Source organism: Panthera tigris, chromosome B2, assembly GCF_018350195.1.
Source record: "Panthera tigris isolate Pti1 chromosome B2, P.tigris_Pti1_mat1.1, whole genome shotgun sequence".
In the NCBI taxonomy this organism is placed as follows: Eukaryota; Metazoa; Chordata; class Mammalia; order Carnivora; family Felidae; genus Panthera; species Panthera tigris.
The window spans coordinates 34,544,256-34,562,656 of record NC_056664.1 but is presented as its reverse complement, the minus strand read 5'-3'; the positions used below and the strand labels follow the sequence as shown (position 1 = coordinate 34,562,656).

The following is an 18,401-nucleotide window of genomic DNA, read 5'->3' as shown; positions in this document are numbered from 1 at the left end:
TTTATGCAAGTCATATGCAGGAATATCCTCCGTTCTCCCCTCCTATCAAGTCTTTTCTTATTTATTCTACAGTCCTACTCAAATAAGAACTGTGCTGTGAAGTCTTCCTGGATATCTTAAGTTCGAATTACTTTACTTCTTCTCAATAACTTATTTGTACCTCTATTATAGCATTTTTATCACTCTGTCTTATTTTATAATGAGAGAGTAGACATTTGTTCTGGTAACTCCTATAACTCACTTTCCACTGAGTATGATCACTCTGGTTTGGGGGACAGGTACTATCTTATCCCCAGCACCTTCCACAGTGTAGTTTGATAAATATTGGTTGGCTTAAAAAGACTAGTTATAATATGCTTTCTAACTCAGCTCCAGCCCTCTGCCTTGCCCTAAAAAACCTATAATGATCATACTCGATGGAAAGTCTAAATACAAAAAGTAGTCCAGAAAAGTTGCTTCACTTAATATCAGGCCTAACAAAGCCCTCAAACCTTCCAACTGAAGTGTCTACACCATAAAGAGTACGCAAGTATAATGCCATGAGTGTGTAAGGGCTATGAGCAAAGAGAGTTGCTACAGCATGATAGCCAATACTTGGGAGATTAGTAAGCACACAATGCAAAACAAGAATCTGCTTAGTAGCTAAAAGTACTTGTAAGAGGGAAGTCAAAGCATGCAGACCTCAGAAGAAATCACCATAGGTTCTCCAAGAGCTGGCAAATCCATTGAAATACAGGTCAGTCTTCCAATAGTACCAGCTACTGTAAGGCCACTACAATTTGTCCAGGCAGTTAAGGCCAGAAGGTGCTTCAAGCAGCTACATAAGCAGAGCAAAGCAAAATGTATCACATAATGACAATTAGTTATCTCCACAACAAGCCATCCTTCATAATTGGTTTAACCCTCTTTTTCCCCCCTAGATAGAAGAAATTTTTCCTGTTAGGTAAACATGTGTTTCAGTTATAATGATCAAATTGTCAAAATTCAAATCATAGATGTCTTGGTCCTTTCTAAAACAACCACTGAGGCCCAAGATTACTCTTTAGGTTCTCTGTAACAAAAGTAATAGGTAGAACGAATAGATGAGGAAATCAACCTAAGGTTAATGGGGTAATCAGAAGGAAAATAAAAAAACCAATATTCTATTCACCTCTAAGTGTTCTAGACAAAGCCAGAACATTAATGTCTGGAGGGTGGAAAACCTTCCTATGACAGACAGGATGGACTAGAAGAAGACTTAGGCCTACTTTCTTCTCTTCTTGGTTGTCAAAATAGTCATTTTCACTGTCACGCACGCTAAAATTCTTAAGGTACTTTAGGTTTGTGGACACACGTGAAAATTCCAATCTTTTCTGGGAAAATATAATGTCAAGTTGGAGAAGAAAAGGCAAATAATGTAGTAAAATTTTTTTTCTTCTTCAGCATTTATTAGGACCTTGCTTTCAGTGTCTAAAGTGAAACTTTTTTTTTTTTTTTAAGAGAGAGAGAGAGAGAGAGAGAGAGCGAGCACGTGAGTTGGGGAGAAGGGAGAGGACGAGAGAGATAGAATCTTAACCAGGTTCCATGCTCAGCACAGAGCCGACACAGGGGCTCGATCCCACAACGCTGGGATCATGATCTGAGCCAAAATCGAGTCAGATGCTCAACCAACTAAGCTACCCAGGCACCCCATGAAACTGCTTTAAAATGAGAGAGAATAGGGGCACCTGGCTGGCTCAGTCAGTGGAGCATGCCGCCCTTGATCTCGGGCTTGTGAGTTTCAGCCCCATGCTGGGGGGTAGAGATTATTTATTATTTTTTAATTAAAAAAATAGTAAAATGAGAGAATATTTGAAACTAGTGACGGCAAGTGAGGGGTAGACGTGACAGCAAGGGGAGTGTTTTTACTGGCGTGTTTTAGCCCATAATCTGGGAGCTGAGAACACAGGTGTTCATTATGTTATTCTTTGTTTTTTTTGTATTTCATAAAATCTTTGAAAAAAAAATCAAAAGAAATAAATAAAGTAGAATTAAGGAGCAAATTTAATACACTAAGGAAATTCATATGGAGTAAGGCAGCAGCTAATGGCAAGTAGATTATAACTCAACAGCCCCATTAGCCTCTGGTTAATATCTTAAAGGTACCCCTTCTATTAAGATGAAAGAAGGAGGGGCACCTGGGTGGCTCAGTCAGTTAAGCATTTGACTTCAACTCAGGTCATGATCTCACGGTTTGTGGGTTCGAGCCCTGCACCAGGCTCTGTGCTGACAGTGTGGAGCCTGGAGCCTGCTTCAGATTCTGTGTCTCCCTCTCTCTCTGCCCCTCCCCTGCTTACACTCTGTTTCTCTCTCTCAAAAATAAAAACACATTAAAAAAATTTTTTTAATGAAAGAAGGAAAAAAAGTTTTACACATGAAGGAAATTCATTTGATTACTTAGGAAAGGAAAATGACAGCAAACAAACACTGTGGTCTCCAGAAGAGGAAACAGTATTTGATGTGTAACAGGGCTCTGAAACTCATTTTCTCTCTTCCTTACACTACAGACTATTAAGTATTGGTAATACCATTTTCTAACTGGCCACTCTTCTCAAAACCAATGGCATTTGAAATAGGCTAGCACTATGCCTGAAGGGACATTCTGTATCCTCACTATCTTCTAATGTGAAGTTCACCAGCTGTGTCCACCTGATATACCTAGTTGACTGGACTTCTAAGGCAAGGCTTCATTCTTTAAAACAATAATCCTGTTTTTGAGCTAGATGGAAAAAGTGTTCTACAAAGTCATAAATGAGAATAGCTCCAAACCTAACAATATATACTTAGTTTTAAGACAAAAATTAGTATTTCTTACACCTTTAGGGGAACTCCAAGGATTATTAACAACCAGTACTAAAAGCATCTCTCAAGGAGGAGACTCATCACAAAAAATGAGAAAAAGGTAGAATACGAAGAAGACTTATAGAGATCTAAAACTGCGTTGTCCAATGCAATACCAGTAATCACATGAGATTAACTAAATTTCAATGTAATCTAAATAAAATCTAGTAAGATTTGAAATTCAGATTGAAGACTCATAAAACTATGAATCCAAAGGAACTTCTCTGAAGTGATACTTCCTTGACATGATAAAGAGCATTTATGAAAAATACACGGTTAAAATCATAGTCACCGGAGAAAGGCTGAAAAACTTCCCTCTAAGATAAGAACAAAACAAGGATGCTCACTTCACCACTGCTATTCAACATTATACTGGAAATCCTAGCCAGAGCAACTGGAAAGGAAGAATTGAAACCATCTCTATTTGCAGATGATAGGATCCTGTAGATAGAAAAACCAAAGAATCCGCAAGAAACCTACTAGAGCTAATGAACAAGTTGAGTAAAGACGCAGTGCACAAAGTCAACAAGAATCAGTTTTGTTTCTTCACACCAATAATAAACAACCTGAAAAAGAAATTAAGAAAGCAATTCCATTTCCAACAGCATCTAAAAGAATAAAACACCTAGGAATGAATTTAGCCATGAAGGTGAAAGATTTGTCCAATGAAAATGATAAATCGTTGCTGAAAGACATTAAGAACTGAAAAATGGAAAGACATCTCGTGTTCATGGATAGGAAGACTTAATATTGTTAAGATGTCAATATTATCCAAAGTGATCTAAAAATTCAATGCAATTGCTATCAAAAGTCCAACAGCCTTCCAGGGTACCTAGGTGGCCCAGTTAAGCATCCAGCTCTGTTTTTTTATGTTTTACTTATTTTTGAGAGAGAGAGAGAGAGACAGACAGACAGACAGACAGACAGGGAGCGAGCAGGGGAGGGGCAGAAAGAGGGAGACACAGAATCTGAAGCAGGCTCTAGGATCTGAGCTCCAAGCACACAGATGTTCCTCCACAGAAGATATACAAATGGCCAATAAACACAGGAAAAGATGTTCAACATTACTGGTCATTAGGGAAATACAAAGTAAAATCACAAAGAGATCATGACTTAAGCCGAAGTCAGATGCTTAACCGATGCTACCCAGGCGCCTCATCCGACCTTGATTTTGGCTCAGGTCGTATCACAGTTTGTAGGACTGATGGAGCCTGGTGCCTGGCTCTGTGCTGACAGCCTGGAGCCTGCTTGGGATTCTCTCTCTCCCTCTCTCGGTCCCTCCCCTGCTTGTGCATGTGCACACACTTTCTCTCAAAATAAATACATAAACATTAAAAATACATATTAAAAAAAATTCCAACAGCCTTTCCTGCAGAAATGGAAAAGCCCATCTTCAAATTCATATAGGATTACAAAAGAGCCTGAAAAGCCAAAAAAACAAAAAACAAACAAAAACCCCCAGCCATTTAACAGTGAGAACAAAGTTGAAGGACTCATACTTCCTGAATTCAAAAGTTACTATTAAGCTATAGGAATCAAAACAGTGTGGTACTGTTATATAAGCATAGATATACAGGCAAATGGATTAGAATTAGCCTTGGACAGAAATGCCAAGCCTATTCAGTGGGGAAAGGATAGTCTCTTCAACAAATGGTTCTGGGACAACTGGGTTTCCATATGCAAAAGAACAAGTTGGACCTCAAACCTGACATCATATACAAAAATTTACTCAAAATGGATCAAAGACCTAGGTATGACAGAGAAACACATACAACTCTTAGTAGAAAACACAGTAAATCTTCAAACCTTGAATTTGGTAATACATTCTTAGATATAACATGAGCAACAAAAGGAAAAAATAGATGAATTGGAACTTCATCAGAATCAAAACTTCAGTGCATCAAAGGACATTATCAAGAGGGGCGCCTCGGTGGCTCCAGTTTGTTGAGCGTCTGACTTTGGCTCAGGTCATGATCTCACAGCTTGTGGGTTCGAGCCCTGCATTGGGCTCTGTGCTGACAGCTCAGAGCCTGGAGCCTACTTCGGATTCTGTGTCTCCCTCTCTCCCCCCTCTGCCTCCCCCGCTCATGCTCTGTCTCTCTCTGTTTCTCAAAAGTAAACATTAAAAAAAATTTTTTTTTAAAAAAGGACCTTATCAAGAAAGTGAACACACTACCCACAGAATGGGAGAAAATACTTGCAAATCACATATCTAATAAAGGCTTAATATCCAGAATATACAAAGAACTAAAAACTCAACAACAAAAAGACAACCCAATTAAAAGATGGGTGAAGAACTTGAACAGACATTCCTCCATAGGAGATACACAAATGGCCAATAAACACAGGAAAAGATGCTCAACATTATGAGTCATTAGGGAAATACAAATTAAAACCACAAAGAGATACCACTTCATACCTATGAGGATGGCTATAATTTAAAAAAAAAGAAGAGGGCGCCTGGGTGGCTCAGTCGGTTAAACGTCCGACTTCAGCTCAGGTCATGATCTCACAGTCCGTGAGTTCGAGCCCCGCGTCGGGCTCTGTGCTGACACCTCAGAGCCTGGAGCCTGCTTTGGATTCTGTGTCTCCCTCTCTCTCTGCCCCTCCCCTGCTCATGCTCTGTCTCTCCCTGTCTCAAAAATAAATAAAAACATTAAAAAAAAAATTTTTTTTTTTAAAAAAGAAGAAAAGAGTAAGTGTTGGTGAAGACACGGAGAAAAGCTCCTACATCACTGGTGGGCATGTAAAATGGTACAGCTGCTGTGGAAAACAGTTTGATAGCTCGTCAAAAAAGTAAACGTAGAATTACCACAGGACCCAACAATTCCACTCCTAGATATATATACCCAAAAGAACTGAAAGCAGGGCCTCAAACAGAGAGCTATATGCCAATGTTCATTGCAGCACTATTCACAATTGCCAGAGGTGGAAATAACCCAAGTGTCAACGAAAAGATGAGTGCATACACACACAGGGGAATACACAGAAAACGGAACGGAGTCCTGATAACATGCTGCAACACAGAAGAACCTTGAAAACATTATGGCTAAGGGAAAGAATCAAGGAAAAGAACAAATATTGTGTGATTCCACTTATATGAAATATCTAGAATAAGCCAATTGAGGAAGTTGAAGAGAGGAAACCAGAGGCTGTGGGAAGGAAGAATGGGGGTTATTGTTCAATGGGTACAGTTTCCGTTGGGGTGATGAAGATGTTTTGGAAATAAGATAGTGGTGATGGCTGCACAACTTTGTAAGTATAGTTAGTGCCAGTGGACTGTGTATTTAAAAATGGTTAAGATGGTAAATTTTATGTTATGCGTTTTTTACCACAATAAAAAAAAGGTAAAATGGCAAATTTTATGTTAATACCTTTTACCACAAAAATATTTTTAATTCAGTTTCTAAGTTTCACTAGCCACATTGTAAGTGCTCAATAGCCACATGTCACTGGTGGCTACCAACCAGTGCACAGCCCAAACAGAAAACATTCACAACACCACAGACAATTCTATTAGATAGTTCTTATCTAGCAGCTAAAACCACCAGTTTTTTTTTAACTTTTTGATGTTTATTTTTTTTGAGACAGAGACAGAGAGAGAGAGAGAGAGAGAGAGAGTGGGGGAGGGGCAGAGAGAGAGGGAGACACAGAATCCGAAGCAGGCTCCAGGCCCTGAGCTGTCAGCACAGAGCCCGACGCGGGGCTCAAACTCGCGAACCGCAAGATCATGACCTGAGCCAAGTCGGCCGCTTAACGGACTGAGCCACCTACGCACCCCTAAAACCACCAGTTCTAGATGAGAATAATATGATTAATACGTGAGGAAAACAGGGAGAAAACTGCACTCAACAGAAGAGCAGTTCTAGAGGCTGCCTCAGCATTCAGTTGCATTTAAAAATCATAAATAAGCAGTGGCTGCACATCTTGCCGGGCAAAGAAAGAATGTGTGGGGCCAGCACATCCTCCAAAGGAAAAAGAAAAAGAAAAATTTTAAGAAAAAGAAAAAGAAAAAAGAAAAGAAAAAGAAAAATTTGGGGAATAGGTAACAAATAAAATAACATAAAGAAACTGTGACCTGAGTCATAAGTAACAGTTTTGGATCTATCTTCTCTGGGTCTTGGTTTCCTCACATGTATAAAAAACAGGGAGTTCAATTAGATGTTTTCTAATATCCTTCCAGGCCCCCAAGTGGATAAGTCTAAATTATTAACTTTCTCATCTCATCGGTACCTTTAAAAAAAAATGAGGGGGCGCCAGGGTGGCTCAGTCGGTTAAGCATCTGACTCTTGATTTTGACTCAGGTCGTGATCTCACAGCTCGTGGGATCAAGCCCTGTGTTGGGCTCTGCGCTGACAGCATGGAGCCTGCTTGGGATTCTCTCTCCCTCTGCCCCTCCCTCTCTCTCTCTCTCTCAAAATAAGTAAATAAACTTTAAAAAAAAATGAGGAAAAACTGCCTAACTAATTTTTTTAGGATCAGCCTGAAAGGTTAAGAGTAAAAATCAACTGGTCTAAACTCTAGTCGTGCTCAGCACCTGCTGCACATTGGCAATAACCGGGGACTTAAAACATACGTCAAAGCCTGTGCTTGGACCCCACACCAACTTTAGTTGAGTCTGTGAGGTGGTGCCCTGGCACTTGGGAGTTTTTAAAAGCTCCCCGAAGTATTCTGGTGAAAATGAGAGTTAAGAACCACTATGCTAGAATGCACATAACTGTACACTTCAGGCAAGAAAAAGTCCTAGAAAACGTTTTCCTCTCTCCTTGTCCGGCCACCAAATCTACATCCACACAGCTGGCAACTGACAGGATGGGGGTGGTATGTATTGCAAATACAAATCCTCTGAATTTGACTTTTATGATCCGGTAGAATATCTGTCTGAAAAAGAGCCAAGTACAAAAGAAATGGTGTAGTACTAAAATAGGAATTTTGAAATGAATTTTCGTGTATTAAAAAAAAGCCCATGGTAAAAAGCCTAAATGCTAGGTTTTCTAGCTAAAGCTCACAGAAGGAAAAGAAGTATGCACAAAAAGGGAAGACTTCTGGGGCGCCTGGGTGACTTGGTCAGTTAAGTGTCCAACGCTTGATTTCAGCTCAGATCAGGATCTCACAGTCATGAGATCGAGCCTCACGTCAGGCTCCGCACTGACAGCACGGAGCCTGCTTGGGATTCTCTCTCCCTCTGCTCCTACCCTGCTTGCACACATGTGCACACACTCTGTCTCTGTCTCTAAAATAAGAAAAATAAAGGGAAGATGTCTTACAGGTTGAAAGTTAGCATTCTAAAAGAGTCAAGCCATCAGGGAGTAAGTCTGTGAGATAAAACCATAGGGCACAATTGCTTTAAAACCTTTCTACCAGTAGCCCGCCAAGGGGCTCCATCCTTTACTACTTGTCACACAATTTAAATAAAACAAACAAAAACTTTTAATGATTCACAGGCAGACAGTAAAGTGGGAAGGTAAAGGGAAAAAGTGTTTCCCAAAAGTCAGTAATGAAGATGATGGCTAACATTTCCTGCCAGGCTCTAACTACTTTCCAGATACTGTCTCACTGAATTCTCACAACTGCCTTGTAAAGTACATACTATTAGCCTTTTATGGTTAAGGAAATCGAGAGACAGAGGTTAGAAAACACACAGCGGGGAGCATAAGAGGCAGGATCAAAACCCAGGAAGTCTGATTCCAGAGTATGTGTTCTCAACCAGTACACACTACTGTCTCTCTCCACTACTCTGCATGTCAATGCAGGCACGCGTGTCCAAAGCTGACTGCAGGTAAAAGGAGCTACAGATAATAAAGAAGAGGAAGGGGAGGGAGGAATAGAGAAATGCATCAGAGTAGTGTGCTTGGGAAGAGAGACATTAGTCTGGTGGATGGGGACTCTGAGCTGTGCACCTGAGGAAAAGGGGAATTAAAAATTTCCCTAATTCTCTTAGCTTGGACTATAATGTATATACCACATTTCTAAGAGGCAGATATAAGGTGAATGAAACAAACACTAGGTATTTAAACCAAGAATCCGGGACCGAGGAGCAGTAAGGTGAGTTCAGTACAGGGAGACAGAACTCTATCAATGCAGAAATAGTCAGGGAAATACACAACTTTGCCTGAGGGACAGAAGCTTTTCAGTTCATTAGGAAAGCACATTTTTCTTCAGCAGAAGATAGATAGAACATGTGGAGAGATAGCATGAACATTCACAGTCACCACAAAAGTATATCCCAAACTGTAAGCAAGTAAACGGACATTCTGGTATAAATTCAATGAGTTTGCTTAGGTGAGGGTCCGTTAAAACAGCTTTTAGGTCTCTAAGCATGATAGAACACATTCATAGCATGACTGCAGCATTTTTAAAGCCCAGCCAAACCCACTATAGGCTAGCCAGATGAATTTTACAAAAATCTTCAAACCTAATTCTAGACACATATTTTAACATTCTTTCTCACTTGAACATCTTCCCCAAGTGAAAGTAATGGGACTTCTAACAAACCACATTTGGATGATACTACTTCTAAAGCATGAAATGGGCATACAGCAGATGGGAAAGGGCCTAAAATAAAAGGGCCATGGTAAACCATGGGCTAGATGGTAAATCTGGCAGTAAATTAAGGTTTGGCTACAATCTAGATAAAAACAAAATTGTGCTGGAAAAAAAAAATTGTGCCATCACATGGCAGGATGACCTTATCATGTCTTCCTTTTATTATTTGTTGTTAAACAACAAATATAAAGAGAGTCAGCAGGTACATCATTATAGGGATGAAATATAATCTTTTTAACATGTAAATCAAACATAAAAGCTAAAGACACCCCTGATTTATAAATGGGTATCTTGCTCTCATTAAGTGTTTGTACAAGTAGACTAAACCAGTCATTGAGATCTGGAGTCTCTCAGGAATACGCTCGGGTTGCAGAACTGCTGTGGGAAGATTAATGTAATAAAGAACTCACTGCAAAAGATGACAGGTGAAAGATATAAAGAGTTCCCCAGCTTGTGAGGAATTTTTCCAACTCACAAGTAAAACTGAAGGCACTTTGTTGGCAAGGCAAGACACTTAGCCAGAGGGCAGATCTCATAACGCATGTCTCAACTATATAAGCAAGTAACTGAGAGCTTCTCTAGAGATAGGTAAAAATAATATACTTCCATGGACACTGGAATACAGATAAGAAACAAGAATCCAAAACTTTTTAAAGGATACGGTCTGTACCAGGAAACAACGTTCTTCCAGTCAACAGCTCGGCCATTATGCATCCCACTGACCAAATATCAACTGGCAAAATTAAAGAGAAAAGGGCATACAATGTCACTGTTATCATACCTGACCACAAATGGAACTATAACTAGAAGTGAAATACTCAACTTAATATTTAAGACATTTGAGGTCCACGATTCATGCTCATCTTTATGGAAGTTAGCTTACTAAGACCTTCACCCCACTAACGGGCTTCATAGGTAGGATATCAAAACATACTTAAGACAAAGAGAAATAAGCTGTTCACAAAGGGGTAGAGACTCTTATTGGTGGAAATGGTGGATTCTCCCAAGTCATGTTGAGAGGTTACAATTATGAACCCATTGTCTTCAGATAGAAGTACTCACAGAATACGCGGGAAATCTAAATAAATAAAAACTCAACTGCTAAATCATAAAGTTTGAAAGCGGTGTACATACAACACCACCCCCCTTCTCTATCTGAGCGACTGAAATATTTGCTGTCGACTTTAAAAGGATTACTGATGGACACAAAAGATGCTTCCTCCCATTCCCACTACCTCCGCTTCTGAGAATCCCAAATACGCTCAACATGCTGCCCAAGAAGGTGCTAAATAACCAATAAAAGCAATACCTGTCTGGTTGTAATGCATCCAGTTCAGCATGATCTCAGGAGCCCTGTACCACCTAGTGGCCACATAGCCTGTCATTTCATCATCTGTATGTCGAGCCAGTCCAAAATCCAAGATCTAAGGGAGAGAAGAGAAATCAGGCACTGGAACAGTCAGGATCCTAAGTCTCATAAGGCAGGAGGGAAAAAACTCTACTGCCTCAGAAATGGGAAGAATAATACAGCACTTTCATAAACATACTTCCAAGTCTATGTTTGGAATGCATGATAAACACAGCAATTTAAAAAATGAAATTACAAAAAGCAAAACAAAAATGTTACTCCAAAGCATTTACCCAAGAGCAATGAAAACATACAGCCACACAAGGGCTTGCATGTGAATATTCATAGCAGCTTTACACAGCCCCAAACTGGAATCGAAGCAAAGGTCTATCAACAGGTAGATGGATAGACAAATCGTGGCATAGTCACAAAATGGATACTATTCAGCAACAAAAAGGAATGAACTACTGATATAACACAGATCTCAAAAATATTATACGAAGCAAAAATCAGATACACACACACAAATACTGTATGATTCCATTCGTGTGAAATTCCAGAAAAAAATAAATCTGTTCTATGGTGTCAGCAATTAGATCAGTGGTCCAGGATTAGGGGTAGAGGAGCAGGGAGTGGCTCGGAAGGAGCATAAGTCAGCTTCTGGAAGTGAAAAGGTGTTCTTTATTTTGATTGTGTTGGTGGTTAAATGGATACATAAATTTATCAAGGGTGCACTTAAAATGATTCTTCTTATTACATTTAATTACGTTTAAAAGAGTGATTAAAAATGAGAAAAAATATTCCAAAGCTGCTTGCTCTCTATATATTTATATTTATCCCCTATTTGAATTATTTTGAATGAGTGGCTTTTGCCATTCTTATCTTAGGAAACTAATCTAGTAATTATCTCTTCAGGATTGCTTACTTAATATTCAGACTATGATTTTCCTTTATTATAACTAACAAATTAAATTTCTAATGTAACTTTATTTTAGAATGAAAATACGACACCTGATGCCACCTTCAATATCCTTTAAACTAAGACTTATTAAGTCTGTGATTCAAATTTCAAACTCTGATATTTCTAAGGAAAATATGAATTTTCAGACAAAATGTCATGATTTTATAAACCCATTTACTACGTAAGTCTGCCTGGTTAGTCAAACATGTAATTACAAGTGGAAACAAACAATTCCCACCATCTCTTCATCTTACCTTCAGCTCACAGTCTTCATTCACAGCTAGATTACTAGGCTTCAGGTCCTAGGAAGCAAGTCCAGAGAGGACATGATCAACTCTATGATTCATGCTAGGTTTTCTCCCCACAGGTAATGATGAAGATCCAAACATAAAAGTAAGACTTTATTCAGCTATAAGTGATCTCCATCTATAGTCAGTCACTACCTAGTCCTAATTAGCCTTAAATAGTAAAAACCACACACATTTCTTTAATCAGTTTAAACTTAAAGTAAAGTTATAATCAATAGTTCAATGGCTAAAATAAGCTTAGACTAGGATCTTGGCCACATGCCGGTCCTTTCCACTTCAGCGCTCCCTCCCCAAATAATGCAATCAAAATCACAATACATTACCCTGTGAATTATGTCAGCTGAATGTATATACTGTGAAAGAGAAAAAAGTCAGTTAAATCAAAAAGTTATCTCCAACCTCTCATGGCCATATGACATAGTTAAAGTATATTTTCATGAATCAGTAAGAACTACTAGTATTAAAAAGTAGCATTAGAAATGACAAGTAATTATCAGTAATCTGAACATTTATCATAACTATGATTTCTATACCATCGACTCTATTCATAGAGTTGAAGTATAAGTGAAACAGCTTTCAACCTATTTTCTGGCTAGTGCTCTGGAGCTCACTAGGGACTCAAAGCTGCTAAATGTCAATGTCAAAGGTGCTTTAATTTTAAAACATTACTTATCTGCCCTTCCCACAAACAAATTAGCATCCTAGAGGAGGTTTTTAAAGTTTCAACATGACTCTGACCAGACATTAGATTAGATCAAGAGATTATGACTACTCTTTAGAAGGAAGAATGAAGAGTCCTGAGCTCTCAGACATACATATTGAAATATCTATTATGGGTGGAATGATATGATGTCTGGACTTGTCTTAAAAGAATCCAGGGCTTGGGGAATACAACAGAAACAAGATTGGCCATATTTTGGTAGCTGTGGTCATTGAGTAAACGCAGGGGTTCATTACAGTATAATTGTACTTGTGATTTTATGTTTGAAATTTTCCATAAGAAAGGGTTTTTTTTTTTTTTTTTCTTTCTTCTTCTTCTTTCTCTTAAGCCTTGAGATGGAGAAAGGGAGACTATACCTTGAGACCTCGGAGAATCTGGTAGATAAGGAACTGAACATGGTCATCCGTAAGCTTCTGACATTTCACAATGTTGTTCAGATCTGCTCCCATGAGATGGGTCACCAGATACCTAGAAATTAATGGAGAGTTACACAATAATCCAGAACCCCTGTGAAAGCTCTTAATTTCATAAGACTTCTAGAAGTATTTAAGAAAAGGCAATTGCCTAAAAGGCAATCTACTGAATAGAAGATATCTGCAAATGATATATCTGATAAAGGGTTAGTATCTAAAATATATAAAGCACTGATACAACTGAACACACCAAAAGCAAATAATCCAATTAAAAAATGGGCAGAAGATATGAACAGACATTTCCCCAAAGAAGACATACAGATGGCCAATAGACACAGGAAAAGATGCTCAACATCACTCGTTATCAGGGAAATGAAAATCAAAATCACAATGAGATACCACCTATGACTGTCAGAATGGCTGGAATAAAAAATTCAAGAAACAAGTGTTGGTGAGGATGTAGAGAAAAAGGAACCCTCATGCACTACTGGTAGGAATGCAAACTGGTGCAGCTGCTGTGGAAAACAGTATGGAGGTTCCTCAAAAAATTAAAAATAGAACTATCATATGTCCAGTAATCACACTATTGGGTATTTACCCTCAAAATACAAAAACACTAATTCAAAGGGATACATGCACCCCTCTGTTTATAGCAGCATTATTTACAATAGCCAAGGTATGGAAGCAGCCCAAGTGTCCATCAACTGATGAATACAGATGTGGTATATATATACACAGTGTAATATTTCATATACCATATATGGTATATACATAGTGCAACAACATAGATAGAGCTAGAAAGTATAATGCTAAGCAAAATAAGTCGGTCTAAGAAAGACAAATACCATATAGTTTCACTCATATGTGGAACTTAAGAAAACAAATGAATAAAGGAAAAAAAGAGAGAGAGAGAGAGACAAACCAAGAAACAGACTCTTAACTACAGAGAACAAACTGATGGTTACCAGAGGGGAGGTGGGTAGGGGGGTTGATGAAATAGGTGATAGGGATAAAAGAGTACAGTTATCATGATGCACAAAAGAGAAGAGAAGAGAAGAGAGAAGAGAAGAGAAGAGAAGAGAAGAGAAGAGAAGAGAAGAGAAGAGAAGAGAAGAGAGAAGAGAAGGGAAGAGAAGGAAGGGAAGGGAAGGCAAGGCAGTAAGTATGACAGTGACAGCTAAAAACTTAGTAACTACATGGGGGGCTCATTACCCCTATTCTAACTTTACCACCTTCCATCTAGTTTTCTAAAAATTTCTATAATCCTTCTTACTAGATGTATCTTTTCTTAGGTTCTCTGAAGAAAGAGACAAGAAAAAAGCAAAGATGAAGATCAGAATGATGTATGTGTCAATATCAGTTTAAAAAAAAATGTTGCATGAGAAATACACAGTGCAACTAAATACATGGCCATGATGAAGTATCTTGATTTTTAAATCTATCATTGTTATTTTCACCTCATTATAAACCAAGTTGTAGGCACTAAAATAGGAACATTTTTAAATTTTCAAATTACAATTCTCCTTTTTCAGGATTCACTGGTAAAAGGATATTGTTCACTGACAATATTCCTGCATTTACTTTAAAGGAAGGAGGAATATTATCTATAAAGCAAAATGGGGCATTCCAGAACCTCTCCGCACAGGTGTGGTCCTGGTTATTAACCTTACGTGGTAAGATTAGGGAAACGATTACATTCAAGTCCAACAGGTTCACCACAAATATTCTAGATGCAATGCCTTACCCACTCATTACTGTATTACACAGCTATGGGAACATAAAAACCAGATCAGCAGTAAAAAGGCTGAATTTTTAAAAATCAAGTTAGGTTTTATCTACTGTGTAAGAATCACTACCCGTTCCTGAGGCTGAATAATAATGTATACCAGTTGAGCTATTACAAATGCTTTCATTTCATTTCTATTTTTATATTTTATAAATTTAGAGGAAAAGAGACTAGGCCAGTAAATTTAAATCTATTAATCGTTATATAAATATGTGCACGATCTCTCTTCATACACACACACACCCCACCCCACCCCACATCACACCACACCACACATTATATTGTTACTTTCTCTCCTTAAAGAGGAACTGAATTTTTCTCCTGTTTCGTAATTTCCCTTTTGGGCGGATATGGTCAGTTCCCAATTTCACATAGATCAAAAGAACTTAGCCTAGATATAAAAGTAAGACTTTAGCATTTCATATTTTTAAAGGTTGCACAATTACACGTCCTTGAGGAAAGGGCAGACTCTAAATGTAATTTAAAGAGTAAACTGGACTTTTTGAAAGGCTTCATTAAAGGTAGTTCTCTTTTAAGAGATGTTCCAAGCTCAACATAACAACCAAATGTAGTCAGTGCTTGCTCTGTGTATCATGCCTGTGTCTCATGTATTCTTCCCGACAACTCTATAAGGTAAGTCTCATTAGCCTTGCCATTTCACTGATGAGGAAACAGAACAAGGATATGTAACTTGCTCAAGGTTAAAACAGTGATAATACCAAGGGTTGAATCAAAAACCGTTTGTTCTCAGGACCATGGTCTTTTTTTTTTTTTAACTTTTTTTTTAATGTTTATTTTTGAGAGAGAGAGAGAGAGAGCTAGCATAAGCAGGGGAGGGGCAGAGAGAGAGGGAGACACAGAATCCGAAGCAGGCTCCAGGCTCTGGGCTGTCAGCACAGAGCCCGATGAGGGGCTTAAACCCACAAACCGTAAGATCATGACGTGAGCTGAAGTCAGATGCTTAACCAACTGAGCCACCCAGGCACCCAGGACCATGGTCTTAATCACAGCACATACTGCTTCCAAATTCTTCCATTTGACCTCAAATGTAAGTCAAAAGAATGATCTTCTTTAAAAAAAAAAAAGTTTTCTAAGTGTCACAATAATCAGGGAAGCAGTATCTCTAGATGATTTCCATAATAATTCTCAATTAAGTAATTTGACAGTAAGTATCAAAGTAAGTAACTTTGATACTTACTATCAAAGTTAATCTTTACTGAAAGAAGAAAGTTGGCAAAAGCCTAGCAATATTCCATCTTAATCACAGTCACTGTATTTTTTTAGCCCCAACTAACACATAATCTGACAAATATGAGAATGTTATCAATAACTGGTTAATATTTTGAAATCAGGACTTCTCCCAGAAGATCAAGTATAATGGTTGCCATATGCATAATATCAATTATGACAAAATGTAAGGCTCAGGTTGAGGAAGAGAGAATCCAATTTCTATTTTATAAGTGTTTTGCAAAGAATTACATTTTATGACTTTGGATAGAACAAGGATTATTCTCTCGATTTTAAAAAATAATTTTAAGGAGAAAAGGTAAACAAAGAGAACATTGTTCTACATGATTCCACTTAGAATCTCCCTCAATTTGTCTTGAAATAAAACCTAAAAATCTTAACTCTCTAATATGCCTGTTCTAGTTCACAAAGATGTTAAGCAGTATTATCAAAACAACCATAGTAATTTCAAATATAACTATTGTGTTTAAATGGTTACCAGTGACTTAAGAAATCCTATACAGCCAGGGGTGCCTGGATGGCTCAGTTGGTTAAGCGTCCGACTTCAGCTCAGGCCATGATCTCATGGTTCGTGAGTTCAAGCCCCGCGTCTGAGCTGACAGCTCAGAGCCTGGAGCCTGCTCGAGATTCTGTGTCTCCCTCTCTCTCTGACCCTCCCCTGCTCGCACTCTGTCTCTCTCTCTCTCAAAAATAAATAAACATTAAGAAAAAAAAATTTTTAAGAAATCCTATATAGCCAGAAGACCACTGAGTGCACAGCCTGAGAGACAAAGAGCATGCTTTTAATTAGAATATTCCACCACTGTCCCTATCAGAGACCACATCTATTTTATCAGTAAAATTTCCAGGTAGAGGGTGAGACTGTCAAAACATTAAATTAACGAGTCTATATAGTAATAACTATCATGCATTGCTGCCAGGCTACAATTAAATAAACTAAAAAGCATTCATGGCAGAAATGTCTTGCAGGGAGTAACCTAATCACTGTATGTTGTTTCCACGAATCCCAAAGACTAATTCACAACAACCAATTGTCAAATTCCAGCTCATCATACACTGAAAGGTTTCAAAAATAAACCTTCCAACAGTGGACAAAAGCAAGCATCATGCAAAGTTACTGAATGTTTATGGAAGAGGTATGAACTTTTAAAACGGTGAACAAGGGAGAAGAAAATGTAGATGAACACATTTTGAATAAGTCTATTCCAAAAGGAGCATTCATGGATAACCACATTTCTACAGCATTTGTCTCTGGAAAGCAAATTTAGTTACATTTTGGTAAAGACATGACTACTATTGTCAGTGTTCATAATACCTCAAATAAATTAACAGAGGTTTGACTTGAGAAAGCCAGAATGCTATCTAGTTGTCATCTTTTCTTTCTCTCTGTTTATTTTTAAGCTAGAAAGGAAAATCAAATGTAGAACAATTATGATGGACTTTTCAAAGAAATTAACTACCACAGATTTGGGGCCCAAGCCTCGTCTGGATTCCAAAATACATGGTTTCCTCAACCCTAATTGGACAAAGAAATAAATTGAAAGTTTTTTTTTTTTCCATAAAAGGAATATTTGACAAAATTAAAGACATTTATTTAGGGTAAGAGAGATATTTTTCTCAAATAACAAGATGAGTTATAGATACCCTATTTCAAGAATTTATAACTCACCCAGTCACAAAGAATGAGGACCATATAACCATCTCTCTCTTTAAATGAGAACCTACGGCACAAGTGGTATGGAGTGGTAAAAATTATGATAAATCTTAAATTCAAATGACAAGTTCCTTTTGGCTACAGAGTGAGACAGGGATACCACACAGCCTTAGACTGTGCAATCTGTAAAGACACTGATAAAGTGACTACTTCATAGACGAAGATAGACAATGTGCTCTTGAACTTACAAGGGACCCCCCCGCATGTGACAGGGAGAGGAAAGAACATATTTTAGCATCATAAGCAGTTGCCTTTACACCTAAAGAAAGGCTATCAAGATGAATGTTTGAGCAGTTCTCCATAATGGTCTACATTTCAGCTGTGTCCTCAACACCCTCTATCTCCAGCTCAAAAAGCCCCCTGCTTAACAGTGGTTAACTGTATCCAGAAGGCTCTGGAAGAGGTCTGCTGGGCAGCAGGGTTGCTGCTGTTGATAAGAGGCCCCGCGTTGGCCTGGAGACCAGGAGCCGAAATAATGACCAGAAACAAAGATCCAC

General features: G+C 38.3%; 1 protein-coding gene across 6 annotated transcripts in view; it reads right to left on the bottom strand.

The window, feature by feature from the left end:
• The window catches only part of MAPK14 (mitogen-activated protein kinase 14), a 74,804-nt gene that overhangs the window by 15,653 nt on the left and 40,750 nt on the right, over positions 1-18,401 (bottom strand). For all 6 annotated transcript variants that reach the window (XR_006217607.1, XR_006217606.1, XM_042986208.1 and 3 more), the window contains exons 4-8: positions 13,100-13,211; positions 12,346-12,375; positions 11,969-12,016; positions 10,715-10,829; positions 10,067-10,138 (exon numbers count right to left, since the gene is read on the bottom strand). Coding sequence is in view for 4 of the 6 variants with exons in the window: in XM_042986208.1 (XP_042842142.1) it covers positions 10,067-10,138; positions 10,715-10,829; positions 11,969-12,016; positions 12,346-12,375; positions 13,100-13,211 (377 nt within the window). In the remaining 2 variants the exon portion in view is untranslated. The remainder of the gene's footprint in view (positions 1-10,066; positions 10,139-10,714; positions 10,830-11,968; positions 12,017-12,345; positions 12,376-13,099; positions 13,212-18,401) is intronic.